Source organism: Talpa occidentalis, unplaced genomic scaffold, assembly GCF_014898055.3.
Source record: "Talpa occidentalis isolate TD23 unplaced genomic scaffold, MPIMG_talOcc4v2.1 talOcc4.5, whole genome shotgun sequence".
NCBI classification, from domain to species: domain Eukaryota; kingdom Metazoa; phylum Chordata; class Mammalia; order Eulipotyphla; family Talpidae; genus Talpa; species Talpa occidentalis.
This window is the reverse complement of record NW_023604861.1, coordinates 23,082,609-23,109,009: the sequence shown is the minus strand read 5'-3', so window position 1 is coordinate 23,109,009 and position 26,401 is coordinate 23,082,609. Positions and strand designations below refer to the sequence as shown.

Sequence of the window (26,401 nt, the reverse complement as noted above, 5' to 3'; positions counted from 1 at the left end):
AATAAAATACTTATTAGAATTTTTTTCCTTTTCTTTATTATTCTTGCTTTTACTGGAATAATTTTTAAGCGATTGGATAATTGCAGATTTCATACGTTTATACTAGTTGAAGTTGACCAAAGAAAAGGATCCTGATAGTCAGGTTTTGTGAAGGGTAAGAAGTTTTGAGCTTTACTTTTATGATAGTGTGAAGGCATTTTATGCTGTCTTTAGAAATTTTGTGTATTTGGTATGTACTTTTGGATAAAAAGTACAGTGACTCTCAAATTTGAGTCACTGAATTGGAGTGATTTCTTACATTTGTGATAACATGTGTTGTAATAGTATATAATGTTTATATTGCAAGTACTTAACAGTATACAAACTACTGTCATGTATCTTATTTAAACCTTAAAACAGATAAGGAACCCCATGCTCACAGGGGTTGGGTATATGCTCAGGTAATACTTCTACTTTAGTAACAGTTACTTACCAACAAAAAATGAAACCATGAAATGTGTTATTTTAAGAAGAGATGGTGTTAATACTTTTTGCAAACATAGTAGCTTAAAAGGTTTAACATGCTTGATAACCCTGTTGGAGAATTGTCTTAAGTGATAAGACAATTCTTAGTTGGATAAAGACTTTTTTCCTAGCATTTTAATTATAGGGTTGAATTTGTAGCTTGTAGACTTACCTAGCTTTTGTCTTGAAAAATTGGATTTTCTTCTGGACATCAGTAAAATGAGGGGTCACATATATTTTTTGATTCTCTGACCAGAAAAGTAAGGAAACTCCTTGTCACCATCTCAAAGTATTTGAAGGGAAATGTTCAAGAGGTATTAGACTTTGTCTAAGATGCTGGGGCATATATTTCAGCCTCAGTCTGAGAGAGAGCTCTGCAATGGTAGCCCCCAAACCAAGTGGCAAGTCTCTGTTTTTCAGAGGGACTACCACAAGGTGGGGCTGTGGTAGTCAGGAACCTAGTGCAAAAGCAACAGTAAAACTAAGTTTTATATCTGCCAATTGTGAAATTTATTTAGTTCTTAGTTAAAATTAAGAACCGCTAGTTTGCCACATCAATTTATGTTGAGGTTCGCATGTTCATAATTTGAGGGAAATAATCTCTGAAGAGTATGGGCTGAGATGATTCACCCTATTAATTACATTTTAGAGGCACTTAGTAAATCTAGGATAATAATTATTTTTCTGCATCTTTCCATGTCTGCATCTAAAAACTTCATATTGCAAGTACTTAAAACTATATAATTACTTGAGGGTGAAAAAACTATTGTTAAGATACTGTAGTGTTATCTATGGGATGTTAAATGAGATATGATTTGATTTATCCCTCTTAAAAAGTTTCACCCCTAAAATTTATACATGCTTATAACAATGATAAATGGTCATTTAAACCATTTAGATTTGATAGATAGCCAGTAATGTTAGTTTTAATAATGTAGTTACTATGTATCATAGAAAGTGTCAGTTAATCAGTATTGATTTTGCATAAGTTATTTGAATGTCTACAAAATGTAGCAGATATTCTCATGCAAATTTGATTTGATAATCTAAAAAACCCTTAGTTTTAATTTGAAGTAGTTCACTAAGAAAGCAAGAGAAAAATCGTAGGCTGCACTTAATTGTACTTTATTTGCTCTTATCCCTTCCCCCTTTTAATATTTTATGCTCTTTTCTTGCATTGATTCATTTTTAAACTTTTTGAATCTAAGATGAGTAATGGCATTCTATTTTAAGACTATAGTGCATTGTTCAAAAAATAAAATTATGAAGTTCCAGTATTTAAGGGAAGAGCTCTCTTGATGTCTTAAAATTTAACCTTTTGAAAAAAGTTCCTTTAATTCTTATGTTATCATTAAAATTTTTAACCATTCTTCTTTCAAACTTCAAAAACTAGACAAATCAGTCATGCATCATTTCATTCACTCAGTATGCATTGTACGTCTCTGTGCACCAGGCAATGTGTGCCAGGTTTTAGGATTTGCAAGGTAATCAAGACTTTAGATTTTTTTTAAATCAGTTGAAATTACGGAAGATGTGCTTTTAGCCATGTTTTCCTTGGTGATGGGTGAGCACATTGTCCTAAATGTAGATGTGTTTACTCTTTATCCACCATATCAGAGTCAGCCTTGAATTATATTGGATAAGCGTTCTCTCATGTTGTATGATATTATTTGTATGTGTTTATATGTACTTGGTTAATATGTTTGATTACTAATATATATAATATGTGTGTTTTCCCTCCTATTCCAGGCACCAAATATAGATGAAAAAGTAGATCTTCATTTTATTGCATTAGTTCATGTAGATGGGCATCTCTATGAATTAGGTAAGAACTATTTTAACTTTCTCTGGGTAGAGAAATGGGAAAGTACTTATGATAAATGGAACCGTTAATATGTATTGTTTTTATTTAATAGAATTTCACTGTAACATTGTTGGCATAATGAAAATTTTTTAAGACTTTTTTTACTAGAAAAAGTAGATTTTTTAAATCTTAAAACTGCTTATAATTCAAGAATGTTTGTATATCAACTTTGCATTTTAACAAAGCAGGAAAGTAAAATTCACTATGGTAAATACCTATAAATCATTTCATCAATCTTTGCTAAATTGAGTTAGTTCTCATCAACTTTAGAGAAACCATCTTGATGGGAAAACTAGTTATAAACTCAGTGGAATATTAATGATGACTAATTTTTTGTCTTCAATAATGAATATTACTGGTTTTCAGGATTTTGTACTATCCATTTGTATTTTATCTGGATTTTTATGGGACTTTGTAGGAGTTATGTTTTCTAGTATTGATTCTCTAAGGCAGGTGTGATTAATTAGTTGGTATTTGGCCTATGCCTGTGCTTTTTTTTTTTTTTAAGTTTAACTCTAGGTGGATTACTTTAGGGAGTATTGGAGGAGTTTTAAATGATTCATTCAGACAGAAGAAACTTCTTATGATTCTTTCATAATTGGTATACAGTACTTATTATAAGTCCTTGTTCTTCTCCTGGGACCTTCTTGGCTTAAATAGGCCATATAAAAAAACAAAATAGGTAAGTTTCTTTTCAGTTTTAGATACCATGATTTTAGTCTCTTTCATCTCATTTCTTGTCTACATATTAACTTGTCACTTTTATCTTTGTTAATTAAAGGCAAAAGAGTTCAAAAGGACTCAGATTGTGACTGTAAATGTGGCACATAAAATTTAGATGGATTTTATGCTTAGAACATAGCAGCAGCCTCAAACACTATTAAAAAAAAGTGGCTGTTAAAAACGGGACAAAGAAAGAGCATAGTCTTTCTAGAAATAGTAGAGTGATTTGAGAAGGAATCAAAGTAAAATAAAAAGCAGTCCTTGTTTTGGCAGTATATAACTGATCTGCAGAGCAATTTGGAGGATAAGTTGTGCTGTTCAGTTTCAGAATCTACATTGAGATAAGATGTAATAGTGGTGGTTTCAAATGTTAGACTTATTGCTGGAAGCCAAATTTCTACTCTGAATTTTGAATAATAAATAGCTGAATTAATTTTGAATTAATTGTAAGTGGAAGTAGGGAGAATACTGAGACTTAACCAGATACTTTCTGTTGACATCAAGAAAGTTGTGAGGAAAAGTCAAAGAAATGATAAAGATTCATAATTAGAGGCACCAAATGTGGTGGTGACTTTCAGAATGAGAGACTTACAGAGCAAACAATAAATAACATCTAAAAGCTAATTAGGCCCAAAAAATCTCAGATCAGTTCAATGGGAAGGGAAGAGTTGCCTTAAAAAACTCAATTTTTTCTGGTTAGCTAGCTCTGAGCTGAGAAGCTAAAAGGAAAGTAGAAGAAAAGACATACATCAAGGATACGACACATGACGAATGGTTGTCTTTTGTAGCGTGCCAACATCCACACAAAAGGATTTTAAAATTGATTTGAAGTAGGAACATCAGAAAAGGCAGAACTACTAAGGTCTTGTTTGGATTAAGTATTCTTTAGCAAGATCAATATGGCAGATAGAGAATTAGAGCCCTTTGGGATTTTATTCTTTAAATGAGTTTAAAGAATTTCAGAGTTCTAAAGAATAACCAGTCTTTGAGATGTCATAGAGAACAGGGATAAGTACAAGATAAATGAAGATGGGCAGTTACTGATTTCATTGCAAGCAAAATTGGTGGTAATCCTGATGCAAATTCTAATAAATTTAAAAGGAATGTTGAGCAAGAGGAGTTTTGAGTTAGTGAACAGAGAGCAGCACAAAGTTTTTAAGGGAAGAAGTAATTTCAAAGTAACCTTATTTCTTAAAAAAGTAAACTATATAATTGTAGACATGGTGTAAGTTAATGTCTATAAAGCAATTATTTTAATAAAAGGTTAGTGTTAGTCTTTAATATATTCATTCCACACTAAATTGTAAGGCTAACTGATGAAAGGTTCTGAACTATTCATCTTTTCTTTGTCACCTTAGGGTCTCATGGAGTTTCTGGCATTTGTAGAGGGGGAGAAGTACATATTTTAAAATAGATATAATTATTCTTTATGGCTAAATTAAAGGGATGGGATTTGGAGGTGAATTTAGAACTGATCGAAAAGTCCATTTAAAAAATTGTTAACTGGGCCTCCCCGATGGCACAGCGGTTGAGCGCTGGGTTGCGAAGCTGCCCGCAGCCTCTGCGACGCCGGTTCGATCCCCGGCTGCTCCCCGGCCACTGGAGGAGGGTCCCACATGGCGCGCAGACCTCTCCTGCCGCCCGCTGCTCCCCTCAGCAGTATACTTCGGTCCTTCTGCCTGCTCTGCTCCCCGCTCTGGCTCTGGTGAATTCTCTCACCCTCCCATGCTTCTGATTGTACCCAGTGCATGTATAAACAAAACAAACAAACAAACAAATAAATAAATAAAACATGCCTCTATTAAAAAAAAAAAGTAAAAATTGTTAACTAATAAATTGTCCAGCCCCAAATTAATAGGAATACTTTAAGACATTAAAAGTATTTTTTCTTTGAAATAATTTTTAAAACTTGTGTATAGAACTCCCATAAACCATTCACTCAGATTTCCGAGATTCTGTTAATATTTCTGAACCGTTTAGAAATATATAGCACACATCATTCCCCTTTATTCTTCAATACTTCTGGATCTATCTCCCCAAACAAATGAATATTCTTCATACTTTCAAGATGTAGCAAATGTTCCAGCCCCATATTTTACTTTGCTCCAGCATTTTATTTGGTCATTTTGTTACAGCCCAAACCCTGCAAACCTGCCTATTCTAAATGGGTTCTGCCATCCGCCGCATCAACACAAAACATGAGACTTTAATGGGAAGGAACTTTAATAAAACTAGGAAACAATACAGGAAAGGCAAAGAGTCTAGTTTCTAAATGAAGCACCCAAAGTTACCCGTCCCCTCGTGGGTAAAACTCCATCCGTATGGGATTGGCCCAGAGCAAGGCCCCAAAGCCTGCCACAAGTCTAAAGCATCTTCCAGTGGGGACCCACAGAAAAGGGTCAGAAACAACCAGACAAGCCCGGAAGGAAAAGAGCAAAAATCAAAATCAAGATAAAAGCTGCCATTGTCCCCTCCCCACAGGTCTCACCCACATCTGTGTCATCCAGTCCACGACCAAAAGACAAGCGCAGTTTCTTCATGTGTCTCTAGGCTCCATGTGCCTCCTCCAGGTCTCCTTCTGGCTTCATCCTGCTTCCTTCCTTCCTCAGTCTCCTCTGCAGCCTCTTCTCTTCCTGCTCAGCTCCACCCTCCCTTGGGTGGTTCAGGGAACCTGGAACCTCCCCCTTTCCTGGGGACCACCCTGCTACAATTTCTCTAAGTGTTACAGCGCAGCCCCATGTAAAAACGGGTTGCCTGGCTGTGGGTCCTCACCTGTGCGCTTAAAGGGAACTTATTTATACTCCACTGCAGGCACACACAAAAAGGTTAATAAAAGGTTTATTTACAAGGGAAAGGGAAATGAGGAAATGTACAACTCAGGGAGAAAATAGGGAAATAAAGTCTTAAAGCGTCCTACCCGATCCGCCGACCTGGAAACCCAAAGGCACTCTGAGAGCTGGCCAAGCGCTGCGAGCTGGCGGAGAGTCAAAAAAAGGGAAACCCCCCCCAAAGCCCATGTGTCTGGTTTTATGCCAAACCTGGCTGCTTAACCCCACCCTCAGGTTCCAGCAACCTTCCCTTTGGTGGTGATGGGATTTGTCTTTCCTAGTGTCTTTTGGCTTTGGTCTGGAGTGGGGTGGAGTCCACAAAGCCTGTATGGAATTAGCTCAGGACATCCTTTCCCCTAACACAAGGAACCTGGCTTCTTTTATTAGAAAAAGTTAATTAGAACCAATATCTGGGTGGTAGATGTGCTCATTTGCTGCAAAGATATCTTTGCTTTTAAGCTGTCTGGGAAACATTGTATGCGTTATGCACATGCACTCACACACAAACTTTTGAATATGGATATATACACATGCGATTATATCTGTTTATTGCGATCCCTATATTTAAAAAGCAATGTTTACATCAACACTTCTAACTCTGACCTAACACTCTACAGTTTATTCTAGTGTTCTCCAAATTCGTGACACCCTGTTTTGCGTATCAGCAATCTGGCTCTGATTATCCTTGCTGTATTTTCTTACTTCTCCATTGCCCATGTATGTAAACAAGTTCTTGACCACCCCCACCAGCCTCAAGTTTAGTCCCTGACATCCTGCTCCTTGACCCCACCTGGCACATTGGCTCCTGTAAAGAGTACAGGCTCTCCAGAGTGAGTGGCTACCTTGCTAGTATTATGCAAACTCTAGCCCTCTGCTCTCCTGGAGTGCTGTTGTTTTTCTCTTTTTTCTCCTCCTGTTGAATCTTGCTTGGGGTTCACCTTCCTGCAGTGACTGAAAGCTGGTATTATTGTTGAGTTAACCTCCACCTCTGAGCTACCTATTTCCAATGTCTAAAAACAACTGTTACAGATATTTTGTCCAGGCCTTTAGTTGTTTCCAGTGGGATGCCTAGTCTAATACCAGTTATTACATCCTGGTTCGAGGGGAAAGTTGCCTCAGTACTATTTCTTGACTTCCTACAGTGAAAATAAGGACTTAGCTCTCCTTTGTCACCCTCTTATCTTCTCCCTCCCTCCAGATCCCCAAATATATGCTTTTTCCCCCTATTTTTCCAGTGTCATTGAAGATGTTGTTTACACTCTTATGACCACAGAAACATTCTCAGCTGAACCATAATTAATGTACTTTTTAACTTTTATTTTTTCTAAGTAAATAATTGCCGTTTTGCTTTTTGGTTATTATTATTGTTAGGATTATTTCAACGTATTTAACACTGTGCCTCTCCTAGGCTCTTTTCTCTTCTAAATATCTCAATACATGGGAACCCCTGGCATTCTGTTAACTTGATCTAGGAGAGCTCTCTCCTGGTATCTTCCCTGTTCCCATCCGGGTAGGTTGTGCTCTAGGCCTTGTGCACATTCGTCATAGTGGGCTGCTCTCTCCTTCGTTATATCATCCTGGGGATTCCTTTTGACTCATTCCTCTGTTGAAGCTCCTATTCCTGGATGCATGTCTCCTTCATTCCTTCTTTACTCACTCATTTTTTCAGTATTTCCTTAAGTATATTCTTAAAAGGGGAAAAAGGGAGGGCAGTCCATTTTTGACACCTTCAATATCTGACCTTACAAAGCTTGATTGTGTCTAAGTTCTAGAATGGAAAATAATGTTCTTTTAAAAAATGGCATTAGGGCCTCCCTGGTGGCACAAGGGGTTAAGCATAACACTGTGAAGCTAGCCACAGCCTCTGCAGTTCAATCCCTGGTGGCTGCCAATAGCTTGATAGTGATGAGATTTAACCCCTTGTGCCACCAGGGAGGCCCTGTGATTGCTGTTTTTTAAGCATCATGTCATAGGTTGTCCTCAGATATCTGATAATACTTGACACTGGACTTTCCCTACCAAAAAGCATTTTGTGTTGTGGTATTTGTGGTGTCTCTTGGAGTCTTGTCCTCAAACTGCCTGAAAAAGGCAATTTCTGAATGAATTGGTTAGACACTGCCAAGGGGCAACATGTTGTATTCTTTCCTGTACAAATTATAAGTGGTGCATTTAATCCAGGAATGCAGGGTTACATGGCTCATATGCAAGGCGCAGCTTTCCCCTGCTTCTCTAAGAGGGTGCATGTATGACAGTTCCTGAGCTGCATAGAGTCTTCTTCTGGATGTGCATTGACTTAAATTGAACCCAAAGCTGTTGGGAAATAGCAATTTTCTGGTAGTTGTGGTTGGAACAGTGGCAGGGTTCAGATGTTGTCTTGGCAAAGTTTTTCGGTGAAGGGCCCAGTACTAAATATTTTAAATTTTGTGGGCTACCTACTTTTCTTTAGCATCCCTCCCCCTCTTTTTTCTCTTCCTCCAGCTTCTCCTCCTTTCCCCTTCTTTTTCTTTCTCCTTTCTCATTTTTAAAATCATAAAAACCATTCTTAACTTACAAGATAAAAAAAATAGGCCAGGGTGGATTTGACCAACAACTGTAATTAGCCTATCTCAGTATTAGAATAACAATAAAATCATAATTAATCATTGTTCTGAACTATTTCTATAACAAAATAGTATACATTTCATTTTGTTTATATTGTGTTGACATTTCAAGATTGTTTAATAACTTTAGTCTGTAATAACATTGTTTGAAATTAATACATTAAACAACAGCAGCTTATGAAGAAAAATCACTCATTAGAGCTTATTAGTTCACCAGAAAATATATGTTAGTTTAGAATTTGCTTAAGAAGGGACTCTTCATTGTTTATTTAAATTTTTGCTTTTATTTGAGAATTGAAAGATAAAACAATATAAAACGGGGCAACACATTAATAGCCTCTTATGATTGTAGATGAAATAAGCTATTAAGGATAAGCATCTTCCACAAAAGGATATTATTATGTTTCATGATATGTTAGTGAGATACATACATTGCAGTTTAGAACAATTATATAAATTCATAGAAATGTGAATAACTAAGTGTTCCCTTATAAATAGAAAAGTATTTCTTCTATGGTTTTTACGAGCTTTAGGAGTTATGTCCCAAACACATTAATTTAGTATTTCAAATATCTTTAATGTTAGCACAAAAATGAGGATCACAAATTCTGATGATAGAACTTATATCACATTTTGAGTGTTAATTTTCACTCATATTTTTCTTTGAAAGTAGTATTTATCAGTTCAAGTCAATCACTGTGTGTGTGTGTGTGTGTATGTGTATATTTTCAAACTTTTTATTATGTTTGGAAGACATGGTGTTAATACCAAAGGTTGTGTTTTGTGGAATGAACTTGATGAAGTACAATTTAAAAGACATCTGGGATTATAGATTGGATATAGAGCAAAATAGTAGTTAACGCCAGGTTAGCGTGAGTTTATATAACTCTGGACATTTTCCTTTTCTCCATAATATTGGGAAAGTATTTATAATCACAATGTGATTGTAATTGTGGCTGATTACTTTTTGTGGTCAGTAAAATAATGCTAGCTATATTACTGCTTTTTGGTGGAACACAATTAGTAGTGGGAACAGTTAAATCTATGGTGGCTCCTTTCTTTGGTGTAAACCTGTCAGTCTTATGAGCCTTCTGATGTAGCTATTAAAGTGAAGAAAGATTTTTTTTTTAATATTTATTTTATGCATACAAGAACTGGGGTACAGGCCAGAGGTGTGAGGGATGAGAGGATTCACCAGAGACAGAGTGGGGAACAGAACAGGCAGATTGACTGAAATACGCTGCTGAGGGGAGCAGCAGGCAAGTAAGGAAAGGTCTGTTGCGCCATGTGGGTAGCTCCATGGCCAGGGATTGAACTCGTGCTGCATTGGCTGCAGATAGATTCATAGGCTGTGTCTTAACCCCTTGCGTCACCATGGAGGTCCGAAGAAAGATATTTTTCATAGCTGTCAAGGTAAAAACTGGGGTCCTAACTTTTTAAAAGCTAACTCTTGCCAGTTTCGTATATTCTTTCTAGAAAATTAAAGAATATTTTGGATAAATTCTGTATATGAAAACAAATTAGACTTTCAAATATGGAAACAAGGGTATAATAACTTTTAATTTAAAAAAATATTAGTAGTTAGCACATTTAATATATTGTTTTAGGATATATTGTTTTAAATACCTTTTCTTGCCTCACTGTGGAAAGAGGAAAATGGAAGTTGAGAGTGCATTATCCTGTATTAACAATTAAGCATTCATCTGTTTGTCTACTTTCCACAGATGGACGGAAACCATTTCCAATTAACCATGGGGAAACTAGTGATGATACTTTATTAGAGGTAACAGTGAACCTTGTGCGCCCACTTTCAGTATTTTTAATGTTCTTGTTATCTTTAAAACATCTTCAGAGATTGCTCTTGTAACATTTCCACTGCATTTAGATGCTTCTTTGTCCTTACTCTTTAAAAAATAAAATTTAAAAAGAAGAACTTGAATTATAAAAGTCCCTGAATTAGTGTTAAAAAATCCATAGCAAATAAAGAAGTTTTAGGAATTCTGTATTTGTGTGAATAAGTAATCAATCTGAAAAAGACAAGTCATATTGAAGAGTTTACTTCATATCCCATATTTCATTGACTCCAAGACACCATCATTTATCATTTATATCTTGATTCTGATTCTGAACAAATAAAATATATTTGTTTCAGGTTTAAAGTTTCCTAAAAGCATTTTAAGAAAGAACACTTATGGTCCCATATACCTTTGTATGAAGCAAATTGCATCAACCATTCATCCTTAAGATCGTACTAGAATAATTTTTCATTTGAAAGATGTCTTCAGTATAAAGCTAGTATATATGTGTTGGAAAAATATAAAATATATATTGTCTTTTGTAAGTAAAACACATGCCTATAAACTGAAAAATTATACTTTTTTTTCCCCTTGTAGGATGCCATAGAAGTTTGCAAGAAGTTTATGGAACGTGACCCTGATGAATTAAGATTTAATGCGATTGCTCTTTCTGCAGCATAGCTTGTCAATAATGAAAACACCAAATACTGTATTATTTGCAACAAAAATTAAATTTCTGCTGCCATACACTAATGCAAAACTTTTGATATTTTCATTAACTTGACTGATTAAACTTTATGTGAATTAAACTTTGACTTAATTTGTGTTTCCTACTTTTTTGCCTCAAATTAAAACTGCAGTTCTTTCCTTCCCTTTCTTGTGGAGGATTTACCTTATTTGATGATTAGCAATAGCTTTCTTGTCTTCAAATTTCATGGGAGATCATGTATTTGGATACAGACATTATTGCTATGTACATAATATGAATATAATCTTTTATATGGTAACATTTACTTAGCAAGTATTTGTTGAGTATATACTTGTAATGAACTGGATGTTGTTCTAGGTGCTGGAATTATAACAGTGACTACTGTCAACAAGGTCCATAGTCATGGAGCTTATGTTCTTGTGAGAAGAGACTAATAACAAGCACATTAATTAGACATTAATTAGACACATACCAATGATGAGTGCTATGCAGAAAATTAAAATAGAATTTGTGTTAGAGAGTGACTTAGTGGATACTTTTATAGTCAGATACCCCTATGAGGGGTAACTCTAAATTCTGAATACCAAAAATAGGCAATCAGAAAGGTGGAGGGGAAGAGTAGAGGAAATAGCTAATGCAGAGTCCTTAAGGTGAGAAAATCTCCATGCTTTGAGGACCAGAAGGATGTTTCATATGACTGAAATATATGGACAAAGTAGCAAGAGATGACATCAGAGAAGGAGGGGTGGGCTTAGTGATACAGGAATATAGAAAAAGCATTTGGATTTATTGCAGGTGTGATGGTAAGCCATGAGGGGCGGGGTTATACAGGAGAGTGACTTGATTTGATTTATAATTTTAGAAAATCACTCTGACTACTCGTGGATAACTTGGGGAAGGGTTGGAAGAACAGAAGTAGACTTGAGGAGTCCACTACATTAGTTCAGCAAGAAATGGTGATGGCTTGGTCTTAAAAGTGGTAGTAATTTACATAAAATAATGTGAATTGGGGTATTTTGAAGGAAGGGCTTCAGTTGATAGATGGAAGTCGAGGCAGTGGAAAGGAGAAAGGGTGTTTGTTAGAGATGGGTCAGAATAGTTGGTGTAAGTCAGTCCTAGGTCTCTTGGGGAGGGTACTAGTTACACAGGTCTATACATTTGTGAAAACTCATGGAACTATATATTTAATATCTATACTTCATTGATAAACATTTTACCTCAAAAAAAAAAAGGCAAAAACATAGTTGGGTTGGATTATTGCAGGACCAATATTATAGATGCTTAAACATGAATCACAGAATTAAAGATTTCTGAGGCTGCCAACAGGAGATAAGTGGTATTTTAGGAAGTGTAACAGGATAGTGACTTGTAGACTGGATTATTAGATCTTTGTTACTCAAAGTCTGGTTCTATCAGCATTACCTGGGGACTTGTTAGAGAATAAGAATTGCAGGTGTGACCTATTAGTTGTGACCCAAGACCTCTTAGAACCTGCATTTTTAACAAGATCCTGGGGCTATTCATATGCACGTTAAGTTTGGGAAGTCCTAGATTAACAATAGACTCTAAAGAGGAAGGTCAGTTTAGATGATAGTATAATTTCCCATCATTCTATGGTAAAGAGGGCCTGAATGAAATGATGGCATTAGCAATGAGGAAATTAATCTGAAACATTTTGATAATCGTGTATGCAGATGATGCTTTTGTCCAGCCAATAAAAGCAATCAAATGTTCTACTCTTTTGTTAAATTATTTGCATTTTATACTCACATCTACTTTGTATATCTTGAAGGTGTTCAATATTCCTAAGCAGCCTTGTGCTTGTTGCCTTGTTGGATTTCTCCTGTATAATTTCATTATAGATTCTTAATGGCATATTACTGAGAATTTAGTTTCTCAAAATTTCCTATGATGAATACTAACTTTGCAGACTGTTAATGGACAAGTACTTGAAAACACTGAGTTTAAGTTAAGTTAAAAAAATTAGTTATATGTGTTATGAAAATTATTCTCTGTTAACATTCCTGTTGCAACATTTAAGGCTAGCATTCTTTTGTATACACTGAAGGGTGACAGTCCCTTATGGAATACACAGCTTGAAGATTTCTGTCTCCCATCCTAGATTTGTGTCTAGGATTCTGGTTCTATTTCAACTCTATTTCCCATAACACTTTGATTATCACTTTCTTGAAACTTAGCACTTAGGGAAGTTTGATAATGGTTTACTTTGCATGGAAACTTAGAGATACTAAGGCTCATCAAGTTGTGGGTCATTCCGACATATTGCTGCTTATGACCGTAATGTAGAACTGAAACTTCGAATGTGTTTGCTTGGTGGACTTTAAATATCACCTTTCACCCATGTAACAGTTTGCTTTAAAATTAATAAGACAGGGGCTCCCCTGATGGCGCAGGTGGTTGAGCGCTGCGCTGTGAAGCTGTCTGCAACCTCTGCAGCGCGGGTTTGATCCCGGCTGACCGGCGAGGGTCCCACATGATGCGGCAGACCTCTCCTGTCGCACCTGCTGCTGCCCTCATCGTATATTTCAGTCAGTCTGCCTGTTCTGTTCCCCGCTCTGTCTCTCGTGAATTCTCTCACCCTCCCGTGCCTCTGGCCTGTACCCCAGCTCTTATATAAATAAATAAAAATAAATCTTAAAAAAAATTAAATTAAATTAATAAGACAGGAATGTTTATGAACCCCATGTATTTAACCCCTACTATTTTTCATGTTCATTTGTGACTAAAACAGAAGTTACCTGTATTCTATGGCAAATCAAACTTTAATGTCTTAAAATATTTTTAATTATGTATAACATTTAAATATTTGATTTAAATTAATTCCATCTTCAATTTGTATGCAGGGCTTATTAAGTAGAGCTGTGTATAACATACAACCTGCCTATTTAATTTAATGAAAATAATACAGTTTAAGACATATTTTAGCCACTAATGTTTGTCTACTACTATAGCTTCCAAAAGAAGCATTTACCTGCTCTTATATTGCTGTTTGTAAGAAAATTTGAAAGAGGCATATTTTCACCACTTTTTAAAAAGTTGTATTTATAGAAGCAGTTTTTTTAGGGAAAACTTACATAGGCTGTAGATATATGTTGCCTATATACGTAGATGCACATATATATACATACATGTATATATGTGCACACACATACACACACATCCATACCTTGAATAGGTAAATAACTTTGCTTTAAATTATCTGTGTATTAATTGAGTCCTTGACTGAAGTTAAAATAAAGCCACTCTGAAAAGTGTGTAAAAGGTTTTTAGATCTAATTTAGGATCTTTATACACAAAGTTTAATAGTTCAATGTTTTTATAAGATTCTCTGGTCAGATCTTAAAATAAAGTTCCTGTGCTCTCAACAAATTACTACTACTGTCCTATAACACTACTAGAAATCAAGTGTGGAATATGCTGAGTTATCTGAAAGCTGAAAAAAATTTTGCCATTTTCTTTGCTTCTTTTGATTTTAAAATTTGACCTAAAGTGCATAAATTATTGTGATGTAGAAAATTCAGCATTTTGAAGGACACTTATTTTATGGGTGCCAAGGGTGCTAGTAGATCAGACTAACCCAATATTCCTTAGTTTCATGTGTATCTGTCTTGCTTTGCTTTTGAATAAAAATTACTTTAAATCTTTTTCTTGACTTCTTTGTTTAGGATAGAGGTTCCAAACCTGTCTGTTGCTTCCATCTACTTGGTAGGTGAGAGACCCCAGTATGAAATTTCATAGTCCACTCCTAGATGTTATGTGGGAGTTATATAGACAATAAAGGCTAATTGGGTATTAATTATCTGTGTTTTTTTTTTTTTTTTTTAATAAATTTTATTGTTATATTCCCCATACAATTGCAGCCCCCCATTCTGACCCCAATCCCTCCCCTCCCACCCCGCCCCCCTAAAAGTGTCTCTGGTTCATAGTTTTTTGTTGATTTTGATTTTCACTTTCTTATAGTTATTCATTTTCCTGGTCCCTTATTTAAGTTTTCTAGATTCCTGCTATGAGTGAGACCATCCGGTATTTTTCTTTTTCTTTTTGGCTTATTTCGCTGAGCATGATCCCTTCCAGCGCCATCCATGTTGCTGCAAATTGCATGTGTTTATCTTTTTTGAATGCTGAGTAATATTCCATGGTATATATGTACCACATCTTCTTGATCCAGTCATCTACTTTTGGGCATTTGGGTTGTTTCCAAAGCTTAGCTATTGTAAACAGTGCTGCTATAAACATAGGGGTGCAGGTGTTCTTTGGAATTGATGTTTCTGTGTCCTTTGGGTAAATACCTAGGAGTGGAATTGCTGGATCATATGGAAGCTCTATGTTTAGTAGGTCCAGAAATCTCCATACAGCTTTCCACAGTGGTTGGACCAGTTTGCACTCCCACCAACAGTGCAGAAGAGTTCCTTTTTCTCCACACCCTCGCCAACATTTGTTGTTGCTAGTTTTTTTAATATGTGCCATTCTCACTGGTGTAAGATGGTATCTCATGGTAGTTTTGATTTGCATTTCCCTGATGACAAGTGATGTTGAACATTTTTTCATATGCCTGTTGGCCATTTGCATTTCCTCTTCAGAGAAGTTTCTTTTAAGCTCTTCTGCCCATTTTTTGACTGGATTATTTTCTTTGTTGTTGTTGAGTCTCATCAGCTCTTTGCAGATTTTTGTGATCAGTCCTTTATCATTAGTGTTGGGTGCAAAAATGTTCTCCCAGTTGGTGGGGTTTCTCTTTGTTTTTGTTATTGTCTCTTTTGCTGTGCAAAAGCTCTTTAATTTGATGTAGTCCCAGCTGTTTATCTTTGCCTTCACTATCACTGCTTTGGGTGATGTGTCTGTAAAGATGTCTTTGATGTGCAAATCACGTAGTGTTTCGCCTATATTTCCTTCTATATATTTTATGGTTTCAGGTCTTATGTCTAGTTCTTTAATCCATTTTGAGTTGATTTTTGTGTATGGTGTGAGGTGGTGGTCAAGCTTCATTCTTTTGCATGTAGCGACCCAGTTTTCCCAGCACCATTTATTGAACAAACTTTCTTTGCTCCAATGCATATTCTTTGCTCCTTTGTCAAAGATTAGTTGACCATAAATCTGTGGGTTTATTTCTGGATTTTCTATTCGATTCCATTGGTCTGTATGTCTGTTCTTGTTCCAATACCATGCAGTTTTGATGATTATGGCTTTGTAGTATAGTTTGAAGTCTGGGAGTCTGATGCCTCCATTCCCTTCTTTTTTTTCAGGAGAGCTTTGGCTATTCGGGGTTTTTGGTGATTCCATATGAATTTCATCAATAATTGTTCTATTTCTTTGAAGAATGACATTGAAATTTTGATTGATATAGCATTGAATCTGTATATTGCTTTTGGTAGGATGGCCATTTTAATAATGTTTATTCTTCCAATCCATGAGCAGGGGATGTCTCTCCATTTCTTTGTGTCTTCTTCTATTTCTTTTAACAGTGTTTTATAGTTTTCTTTGTATAGGTCCTTTACCTCTTTTGTTAGATTTATTCCCAAATATTTGATTTTTTTTTGTTTCAATAACAAAAGGGATGGTCTTTTTGATTTCTTCTTCTTCAGATTTATTGTTTGTGTATAGGAAGGCTACTGACTTTTGCGTGTTGATTTTGTATCCTGCCACTTTACTGAACTGATTGATGAGTTGAATTAGCTTTTCTGTGGAGTTTTTGGGGTTCTCTATGTATAATATCATATCGTCTGCAAATAGTGATAGTTTGACTTCTTCTTTTCCTATTTGGATTCCTTGGATGTCTTTCTCTTGTCTTATTGCCCTGGCTAGGACTTCCAGTATTATATTGAAAAGCAATGGTGAGAGTGGACATCCTTGTCTTGTTCCAGATCTTAATGGAATTGCTTTCAGCTTTTCACCATTGAGAATGATACTGGCTGTTGGCTTGTCATAGATGGCCTTTATGATGTTGAGGTATGTTCCTTGTATCCCCAGAATTTCAAGGGCTTTTATCATGAATGGGTGTTGCACTTTGTCGAAAGCTTTCTCAGCATCTATTGATATTATCATATGGTTTTTATATTTCTTTTTGTTGATGTGTTGGATAACGTTGATTGATTTTCGGATGTTAAACCATCCTTGTGCCCCTGGAATGAATCCAACTTGGTCGTGGTGAATTATCTTATGGATACATTGTTGGATTCTGATAGCTAAAATTTTATTGAGGATTTTTGCATCAGTGTTCATTAGGGAGATTGGCCTGTAGTTTTCCTTTTTTGTGTTGTCCTTGTTCGGTTTTGGTATTAGTGTAATGTTGGCTTCATAAAACGTGTTTGGTATTGTCCCTTCCTTCTCAATTTTTTGGAAGAGTTTGTGAAGGATAGGCACTAATTCGTCTCTGAATGTTTGGTAGAATTCATTTGTAAATCCATCAGGTCCTGGGCTTTTGTTTTTGGGGAGGTTTTTGATTACCATTTCAATTTCGCTAATTGTAATTGGTCTGTTTAGGTGTTCTATTTCTTCTTTATCTAGCTTTGGGTGATTGTAGAGTTGTAGGAATTTGTCCATCTCCTCTAGATTGTTAAACTTGTTTCCATATAACTGTTCATAGTAGTTACTGATTATTCTTTTGATTTCTGCTGTGTCCGTTGTGATTTCTCCTCTTTCATTGATGATCCTGTGTATTTGTGCTTTCTCCCTTTTTTCCTTTGTGAGCCTGGCTAGGGGTTTGTCTATTTTATTGATTTTTTCAAAAAACCAGCTCTTGGTTTCATTGATCTTTTGGATTGTTTTTTTAGTTTCAATTTCATTTATTTCTGCTTTGGTTTTTATTATTTCTTTTCTTCTACTGGTTTTGGGGTTTTTTGTTGTTCTTTTTCTAGATCTTTGAGCTTCGAGATGAGGTTGTTTCTTTGCGTTCTTTCTTGTTTCTTGATGTGAGCTTCTATTGCTATATATTTTCCTCTTATTACTGCTTTTGCTGCATCCCATACATTTAGGATATTAGTGTCCTCCTTGTCGTTCAATTCAAAAAATTTTTTAATTTCTTCTTTGATCTCCTCATTAGTCCAATGGTCTTCCAGTAGTGTGGTTTTTAATCTCCATGAGGTAGGAAAGTTCCTTGCCTTCTTTTTATGGTTTATTTCTAGTTTGATGCCTTCATGGTCAGAAAAGATGGTTGATATGATTTCAATCTTGGTGTATCTGTTGATGTTTGTCTTGTGCCCCAGTATGTGATCGATCCTGGAGAATGATCCGTGTGCGCTTGAGAAAAATGTGTACTCCGTTTTTTTGGGGTTTAGTGTTCTATAGATGTCTGTTAAGCCTAATTGCTCTAGGTCCTTATTTAGAGCTTTGGTTTCTTTACTTATTTTTTGTCTTGTTGATCTATCCATTGTTGATAGTGGTGTGTTGAAGTCTCCCACTACATATGTGTTTTCTCTGATGTCTGTTTTCAGAGAGGACAACAGTTGTCTGATATATTTTGGTGCTCCTTCGTTTGGTGAGTATATGTTAATGAGTGTTATTTCTTCTTGAAGTATTGTCCCCTTGATCATAATGTAGTGACCATTGGGGTCTCTTTTTATCTTTTTGAGTTTGAAATCTGTTTTATCTGATATAAGTATAGCTGTTCCTGCTTTCTTTTTTGGTCCATTTGCTTGTAGGATTGTTTTCCATCCTTTAACTTTGAGCCTATTTTTATCTTTTGTAGCTAAATGTGTTTCCTGGAGACAGCAAAAGGTTGGGTTTTGTTTCTTAATCCAGGCTGCCACTCTGTGTCTTTTTATTGAAGAGTTTAGTCCATTTACATTTAGAGTTAATATTGATATGTTAACATCTGTATTTGCCATTGTGTTTGTCTTTCCTTTGATTTTATTTATTTATTCTTTTAATAACTTTTTTTTTTTTTTTGGCCTTCTTTCATTGTTATTCGTCCCTCTGAGGTTCTGGCTTTAGGACTCCTTGTAGTATTTTTTGGAGTGGGGGTTTAGTTGCAATGAAATTCCGGAGTTTCTGTTTGTCTGGGAAGGTCCATATTCTTTCTTCAAAGAGGAAGGAGAGCTTTGCGGGATAGAGTATTCTTGGTTGGCATCTGTTTTCTTGGAGTCTGTTGGCTATGTCCCTCCACTCTCTCCTTGCCCGTAGTGTTTCTTCGGAGAAGTCTGATGTCAGCCTGATTGGTTTTCCTTTGAATGTTATCTGTTTCTTCCCTCTTGCCAGCTTCATTATTTTTACCTTGTCCTGGATTCTTGGGAGCTTTACTATTATGTGTCTTGCTGTATTTTTCCTTTCGTCGTGGAAGTTTGGTGTTCTTCTTGCTTCTTGTATATCAATTTTCAGCTCCTTCTTCACATTTGGGAAGTTCTCTTCAATTATCTCTTTGAATATTTTCTCTGTTCCTACATCTCTCTCCTCTCCTTCTGGTATTCCTATAACTCTTATATTTCCTTTCCTCATGGAGTCAGATAGTTCCCGAAGTCTTTCTTCGTTCTTTTTCCTTCGTACTTCTCTTTCCTTTTCTGTTTTGGTTCTTTTTATTTCTGTGTCTTCAAGATTACTTATTCGTTCTTCCATTTCATCTATTCTGCTTTCATTGCTTTTCCCAGAATTCTTTAGTTCTTCCATTAATTCTTTGATCTCCTGCATTTCTTTTACTTCCCTCTTTAGGGACTCAATTTCTTTCTTCTGACCATTGTTTTCCCTCTCTAGGGACTCAATTGCATTCTTCTGATCGTTGATTATTTTTCCCTTATCATTGTTTTCCTTTATGACTTCTGTCAGTTTTTTAATCACGGCAATTTTAAATTCTCTTTCTGGAAGGCTCAGAAATTCTTCCAAGTTATTGTCTTTGCAATCTGGGGGCTGGCTTTCTTTTTGTGGTGTGCTTTTTCTCTGGAGAGTTGCTAGATTGCGTGTGGTTCTTCTCCTCCCTACTGTCTGTTTTCTAATTTGCCGTATGCGTTGGGACACTGTGTTGTTGGGACTGGCCGGCATCTTGGGTGGGCTTCTCTGTTCCCCTCTGGTTCTTCCAGGAGTCATCTGTCAGTTTCAAGCAGCCGGGCGGCCGGGGCTGTGTGCTGGGGCTGGTCTCCTCCTGGGCGGGGCTCTCTTTAATGGCGCCTGGAGCTCACCTCCGCGGCGGATCCTGCAGGGTTCGCCTCAGCTCCCGTTCACGGGGTGTGGTGGCTGCAATAGTTCCTTTCCACTCACAGTCCCGCTTGCTGTGTCCGTTTTTCTTGTTGGCCGTTTTGGTTTGTTGTTTCCTCCTCTCTGCCGGTCGGAGAGTGCCGACTTTGTGGGCGGGGGAGGGGAGCAGGGTTCTGCGCTTCCCTCCCTTCTCGTCCTCTTTATGGCAACTTTCTTCTTCGGGCAGTTTGCTGGAGTCGTCTGTTTATCTTCCGTGTCCCAGTTCTCACTGGGACCTGCCGCTTTTCCTCCCTATTAACTTTTTTTAATGGGAGATCTTACTCGCAGCGTCTCCTCGCCGCCATGTTCTAATTATCTGTGTATTAATTAAGTCCTTGACTGAAGTTAAAATAAAGCCACTCTGAAAAGTGTGTAAAAGGTTTAGAGGCATTGAGAATCCTGATTTAGAGGCATTGATGTACATAATCTATACTGAAAGCTATTTTGCAAAAATGTATTATTTAAAATAATTAAAAATGCTTTAAATATTAATGAACTTGTAATTTATAAGACAGAGATGAGTATAAATTGAATTATTTAAAATAAAAATCACATGCTCAAAGTACCAAAATTATATGAATAACATGTTTTCATTGATTCAAAACTATCCCTTTACCAGCATGTTAACGACTTAAATAACAGTTGTTTTCAACAGAGTGTCTTTTAAGAAGCAAAGGATAAGATCTCTGTGTCAGACACATGTCCTATGATGAAAATGAATTTGCTTGAGGCTTTATTTATATTCAAAACATCAGAGGCTTGAAACACATGCAAAAATTATAAATTAGACTATCCTTTAAAAATGTCGTAAAACCTGTCTGCTGAAAAGTTGCATTGCCAACCAAGAGAGAGTTAACCTGTGTACAAGATAACAAAAGGTTGCACTTGCATTTTCCTTCAGGGTTAGACAGTAGAAAGTTATTTTTCTTTATTCTGTCTTGAAGGCTGAGGCCAGAAGCTCCTCCGTCACTACTGTAGAAGTATATATACTTAGTAATAGTATATATACTTAATGGAAATGTTACATTGTTCATATTTTTTGCCATTGAGACCAAGCATGCTTTCATGGTCTGGCTGTAATTGAAGAAATTCATTCTTATGAGGAATTGATTTCTTTTATAAACAAAATGCAAATGCCTTAGATATTTCTACATTTTAATATGATAAAAATATTTGCCCTCATAGCCATATTCTGGTATGTTTTACTAATCAGGTACATGCAGGATATTCAAGATAAGAGCACAACAGTGCTGATTTTATTTTTAGAATTTAAAAAATATGGCTTATGGGCAAAATAAACACAGTAAAAATGTTTGAAGCCAACTATTCACCTTACTATTTTAGTTTTTACCTGGCTTTTTTCCATTTTCAGAAGACAAGAGCATGAGCCTCATTTGCTGCAAGTATTCCAATGAAGACTTAGCTTATCAGGGCTAGTGATCATCTGTTGTTTCCTTACTATGGTTGGAATGCCTGGAGAAAGTGATTTCTTTAGCTATATTAATAAAACAGGAGGAAAAAAATGTTTAGGCCAATTCATAGCCCTTTAATATTAATTTTCTGGTTGCTAGCTATGTGGATGTTAGTGATTTTTGTTGCACAGCTAACTTGGTTTTAAAATGGGATTTGGTGGTTCTTAAACTTTTCAATTTCAAGTGCTCCTTAACACTCTTAAAAATCATTGACTATCTCAGATAGCTTTTACAGGGATTATATCTGTTTACCTGTCAGTATTAGAGATTAAGACATTTAAAAATAAAAGTCCAGGCCTCCCTGGTGGTGTAGTGGGTTGAGTGCAGTGCTGTGAAGCTGTCTGGCGCAGCCTCTGCAATGCCAGTTCGATTCCCGGCCAGCCAGGGAGATACCCACATGGCACAGCAGACCTCGCCTGTCTCGCCCACTGCTCCCCTCAGCAGTGTTTTCAGTCCATCTGCCTGTTCTGCCCCCCACTCTGTCTCTGGTGAGTCCTCTCACTCTCCCGCACCTCTGGCCTGTACCCCAGTTCTTGTATAAATAAATCTTTTAAAAAAATAAATAAAAGTCCATCACATACTAACATAAATAAGTTTCATTAAAATAACTTTTCTTTAAAAAGTGAGTAACATTATTTTACATTTTAAAAATCTCTTCAGTGTCTGATTTATAGCAGATAGCTGAATTGTCCTCTCTAATGTGAATGAAAAGTGCTTACTGAAATTGACAATAGAGAGAAACAATGGTGATGTATGTCAAAACAATTTTAGAGAGAGTCTTTTGAAGACATGGACCATGTCTCTTGCACACCATTTATCCTGAGAGTCTGGGACAGCTCCTGATGAATATTCAGTAGGTGATTGAATTGTACAGTAATGGGTTGAGAAGTGAACAGAAGGTGAATGTATGGATTTAAGGAGTACAGGCATTCCCTTCAAGGTACTCAGAGGAAAGGAGTAGAGAAATGAAGTTATAACTAGGCAAGGGAGCAATAGAGGACTTTTAAATGAGTGTTTCTATATGAAGGAAAAAACAGCAAGAAGTTGAGACCACAGGAAAAAAGTGGGATGATTGAGGGATCTAAGGTGGCATAAGAATTGTGTACTTTTGCAGGGCATTTCAAACTTTAATGAACATATGAAGGCCCAGATCTTGTTAACATTCACATTCTGATTTAGCTGGTCGGGGTGGAGCCCAAGATTGTACATTTCCAACAAGCCCCACGCTGATATGGTCTGAGGACCTTGCTTTGGAGGGGATTCTAGAACCCAGATGAAGAGGTACAACTTGGACAGGGAGGGTGAAGATCCTCACTGATGGAACTTTGTAAGATTTTTTTCCCCCAATGTCCAATTAGTATCCTTTCCCACAAAGTGGCTACTTTATGAGAATTGCTTCACTAGAAAATTCTGGCCTTGATAATATAGAATTTCAGTGTTTTAAGTATGCTTGTTTGCTAGCAGGATACCAAAGTTATGGCATAAAATATAATGGTTCTATTAAAAAAAAGACAAGATTGTTAACAATTATCTGAATGTCAAACTGAGACTTTGGTGTTAGACCTAGTTTGTCTCACGGTTCTGACTGTGAAGAGGTCTTGAGCAAATGACTAACACCTTAAGTAAAAGTAACCATACTTCTGAAGTTTCTTTGGGAGAATTACAAATCAAGAATCACCCAAGAGTGCAATAAACTGTAATGAAAGTAATTTAAAAGTTTGGTTCATGAATCATCAAATTCACCTAATTGTCAAAAGAATTTAAATAAGATGGAATGAATAGATGACATTTCATTTTCTTGCACAAGCTAACTGCATATTTCTTCTGTAACTCAGAAATGGTTTTAACTTAAAAAAATCTCAAAATAGCTGAAGTTTGCAGACATGCAATTTAGCAAGGATGACTGGAATTTTTGTCTTTCCTGTAATAATACTATACAGAACCATACTGCTCATTGGAAAACATTTTTATCTTTATCTTTTTCTCTTAGGGGCCAGGAAAACTGTTATTCTTTTTGGTAGCTATGTTTACAGAATCTAAATCACCACAAGCAATTATTTCAGCATTTCAAGTTATTATTACTTTTCATGTTTCATTTGGAGCTATTAGAATTTTAATGAATTTCAGTATGGTATTAGTCGAGTGATAAGACAAGTTCAGATAAGTTCAATAGATGGTTCTGGTGTCAGCTTATGTTAATTTTTATGACAACCACTATAAAGAAAATTATAATATACAATGTTTCTGCTTTTTACAGTTAGACTTCCTCCCTATGCTGAGACCAGACCTCCGAGCTCTGGAAATTAGGTGACAATCAGTGCCCTGGTCTGGGGATCTGTGGGCTAAATGTATCTCAAGGAGGGAGTTGGCAGCACACCAGGTAACAGTTCTTTGACTGCTTCTATACTGTTGCTCTGAAAGTATTTGGCAGAATAGCTCCATTTGGCTTTCTTCAGGAACACATGCAGATGGAAAACAGGGGGTCAGTGGGAGGTGAAGAAGTAAATACTGCAACTGAGATAAAATTGAGTCAAGTTTGTGCTCTCTCCCCAGGCGTATTTAACCCGAACCTCCATTGTCAGTAGCCACAATATGGCAAATATTTAGCTCTTATAAATTTTATAATCACTGTTGATCTCTTGCACTGGTAGCAAATGCTTGGAATGGTGGGAGATGTTAAAATAGCATAAGGCATGTTTTACTTTATAAGGTGATTTCACTTCAAGCTGGAAGAGCATGCAGAAGTGCAAGCGACTTCTCAAAGCCAGTTCTTGTTCTGGTTTGTGGCCCTAGAATTATTAAGATCTCATGGGACTCTGCTTTGAAAAGTTTTTCTCATTCTTTTCCTAAATCATGTAATTGTCTGTAAGTACTACTTTTATAACTCATGTTCCTTCTTTAATCATGCCTTTAAAAACTTTAAGAATTATAAGCCCAGGGTTCCTTTCAAAGAGACCAAAGTAGAAATGGAAACTTATGGTGGATGTCATGCTGATCTATGACCACTGTCCTAACCTGACATTAGATGTACTCCACAAATATGGCAATAAACATAGAGGATGCTAATGTTTGATTCTGAAAAATATCGCTATGCATAATTTATTTTCTCCTGCTGTGTTGGCTGAGTATGTCAAGATACTAATTAAAAGCAGATCTGAAAGTTAATGACTCTTGTTCTTTTGAGTGAGCATCCAATAAACTCTTTGACCACCAGGGTTAATGCTAAAAGCAACTGTTCAGCAAATATTTTTTTCTGGTATGAAATATTACTGTAAAACTTATTTGTTGGACAAATTAGAATGTAGGATTAATATTCCATTGCAATTATTTTGAAAATGGTATGAGCTTCTACAAACCACTAGGAGCAAAAGTAATCTTAAGTGTCTCTGAAATTGGAACTTAAAATATTCTCAGCATTTTATCAGGTACCAAATTTGTGTTTGACTTTTTTTAAAAGATTGATTTATTTATCTATGCATACAATAGTGGGGTACAACCCAGAGGTGTGTATGTGGGGGGTAGGAGGATTCACCAGAGACAGAATGGGGAACATAACAGGCAGATTGACTGAAATACACTGCTGAGGGGAGCAGCAGGCGAGACAGGAGAGGTCTGCTGCACCATGTGGGTTGCTCCCTGGCCAGCGGGGCATGGAACTCATGCTGCAGAGGCTGTGGATAACTTCATAGTTTGCGTCTTAACCCCAGGGAGGCCCTGTTTGACATTTTTAAAATTTTTTAAATTGTTCGTTGTTCATTTTTAAACAATGTTTGCTCCCTCCCTCCGCCCCCAACCCAGGTTGACATTTTTTGAATTAGCCTTTAAGTATCTCTGTTAACTAACACAGTGCCTTTGATATTCAGTAAATATTTGTTGGTGCTGAATAAATAATTATTATTTAATTTTCATTTTTTTCTCCATAACTTTCCCACTCATGAGTTATTACACAGATGTAAATTTGGAGATTAAAAGAAATTCTGGAAGGGCTATTCCCATTAAGGTAAACGTTTTCTGTAATTTCTAAGGAAGAACCAGAAAAATCAAAGTGTTTTTAATAATTGAATTGGTCACTTATTTTTTTTAAACATCTATTTATTTATACATACAAGAGCTGGGGTACAGGCCAGAGACAATGGAGATGAGAGGATCCACCAGAGACAGAGTGGGAAACAGAACAGGCAGACTGACTGAAATACACTGCTGAGGGGAGCAGCAGGCGAGACAGGAGGTCTGCTGCACTATGTGAGTTGCTCCCTAGCCAGCCGGGGATCGAACTTGTGCTGCAGAGGCTGTGGATTGCTTCATAGTGCAGTGCTTAACCCCTTGCGCCACCAGAGAGGCCCCAAATTGGTCACTTATTTTAGGTGTTGTTGGAAGTAGAATTTTTCTTTCAAAATTATGAAAAGAAAGCTAAACTTTTTGTAGATCTATTCAGCCTCTTAGCCTTTCTGTCCTCTATCAAGGTTCATTCTGTTTTTATTTGAAGAGAACACCTTTCAAAATATTTCACAAGGCCACTCTCTACCCTACTTTAAGAAAGTCTAGATTGAGGCTTCTGGGCCAATAAATAAACATGACCTTTCTTATTCTTCCTGATTCTTTTGGTCTCCTCAGAGTGCCTTTGGATAAAACAGACACACAAGATCTCCCAAGGCTAGACAATTATCTTCCAGGATCAGTCTAGGTCCATATTAATGGTGGGGTGTGGTTAAGAAGCGGGGTGGATCA

At 36.4% G+C, this 26,401-nt stretch overlaps 1 protein-coding gene across 2 annotated transcripts in view; it reads left to right on the top strand.

Annotated features, from left to right (window-relative positions):
- The window catches only part of UCHL3 (ubiquitin C-terminal hydrolase L3), a 52,113-nt gene extending 40,989 nt beyond the window's left edge, over window positions 1-11,124 (top strand). Inside the window, exons 6-8 of one of the 2 annotated variants that reach the window (XM_037528919.2) lie at window positions 2,254-2,329; window positions 10,244-10,302; window positions 10,913-11,124. In XM_037528919.2, the coding sequence (XP_037384816.2) occupies window positions 2,254-2,329; window positions 10,244-10,302; window positions 10,913-10,996 (219 nt within the window). In that variant the 3' untranslated portion in view covers window positions 10,997-11,124. The remainder of the gene's footprint in view (window positions 1-2,253; window positions 2,330-10,243; window positions 10,303-10,912) is intronic. The other variant, XM_054701474.1, reaches the window with a different exon arrangement.
- The last annotated feature ends 15,277 nt before the right edge of the window (window positions 11,125-26,401 follow it).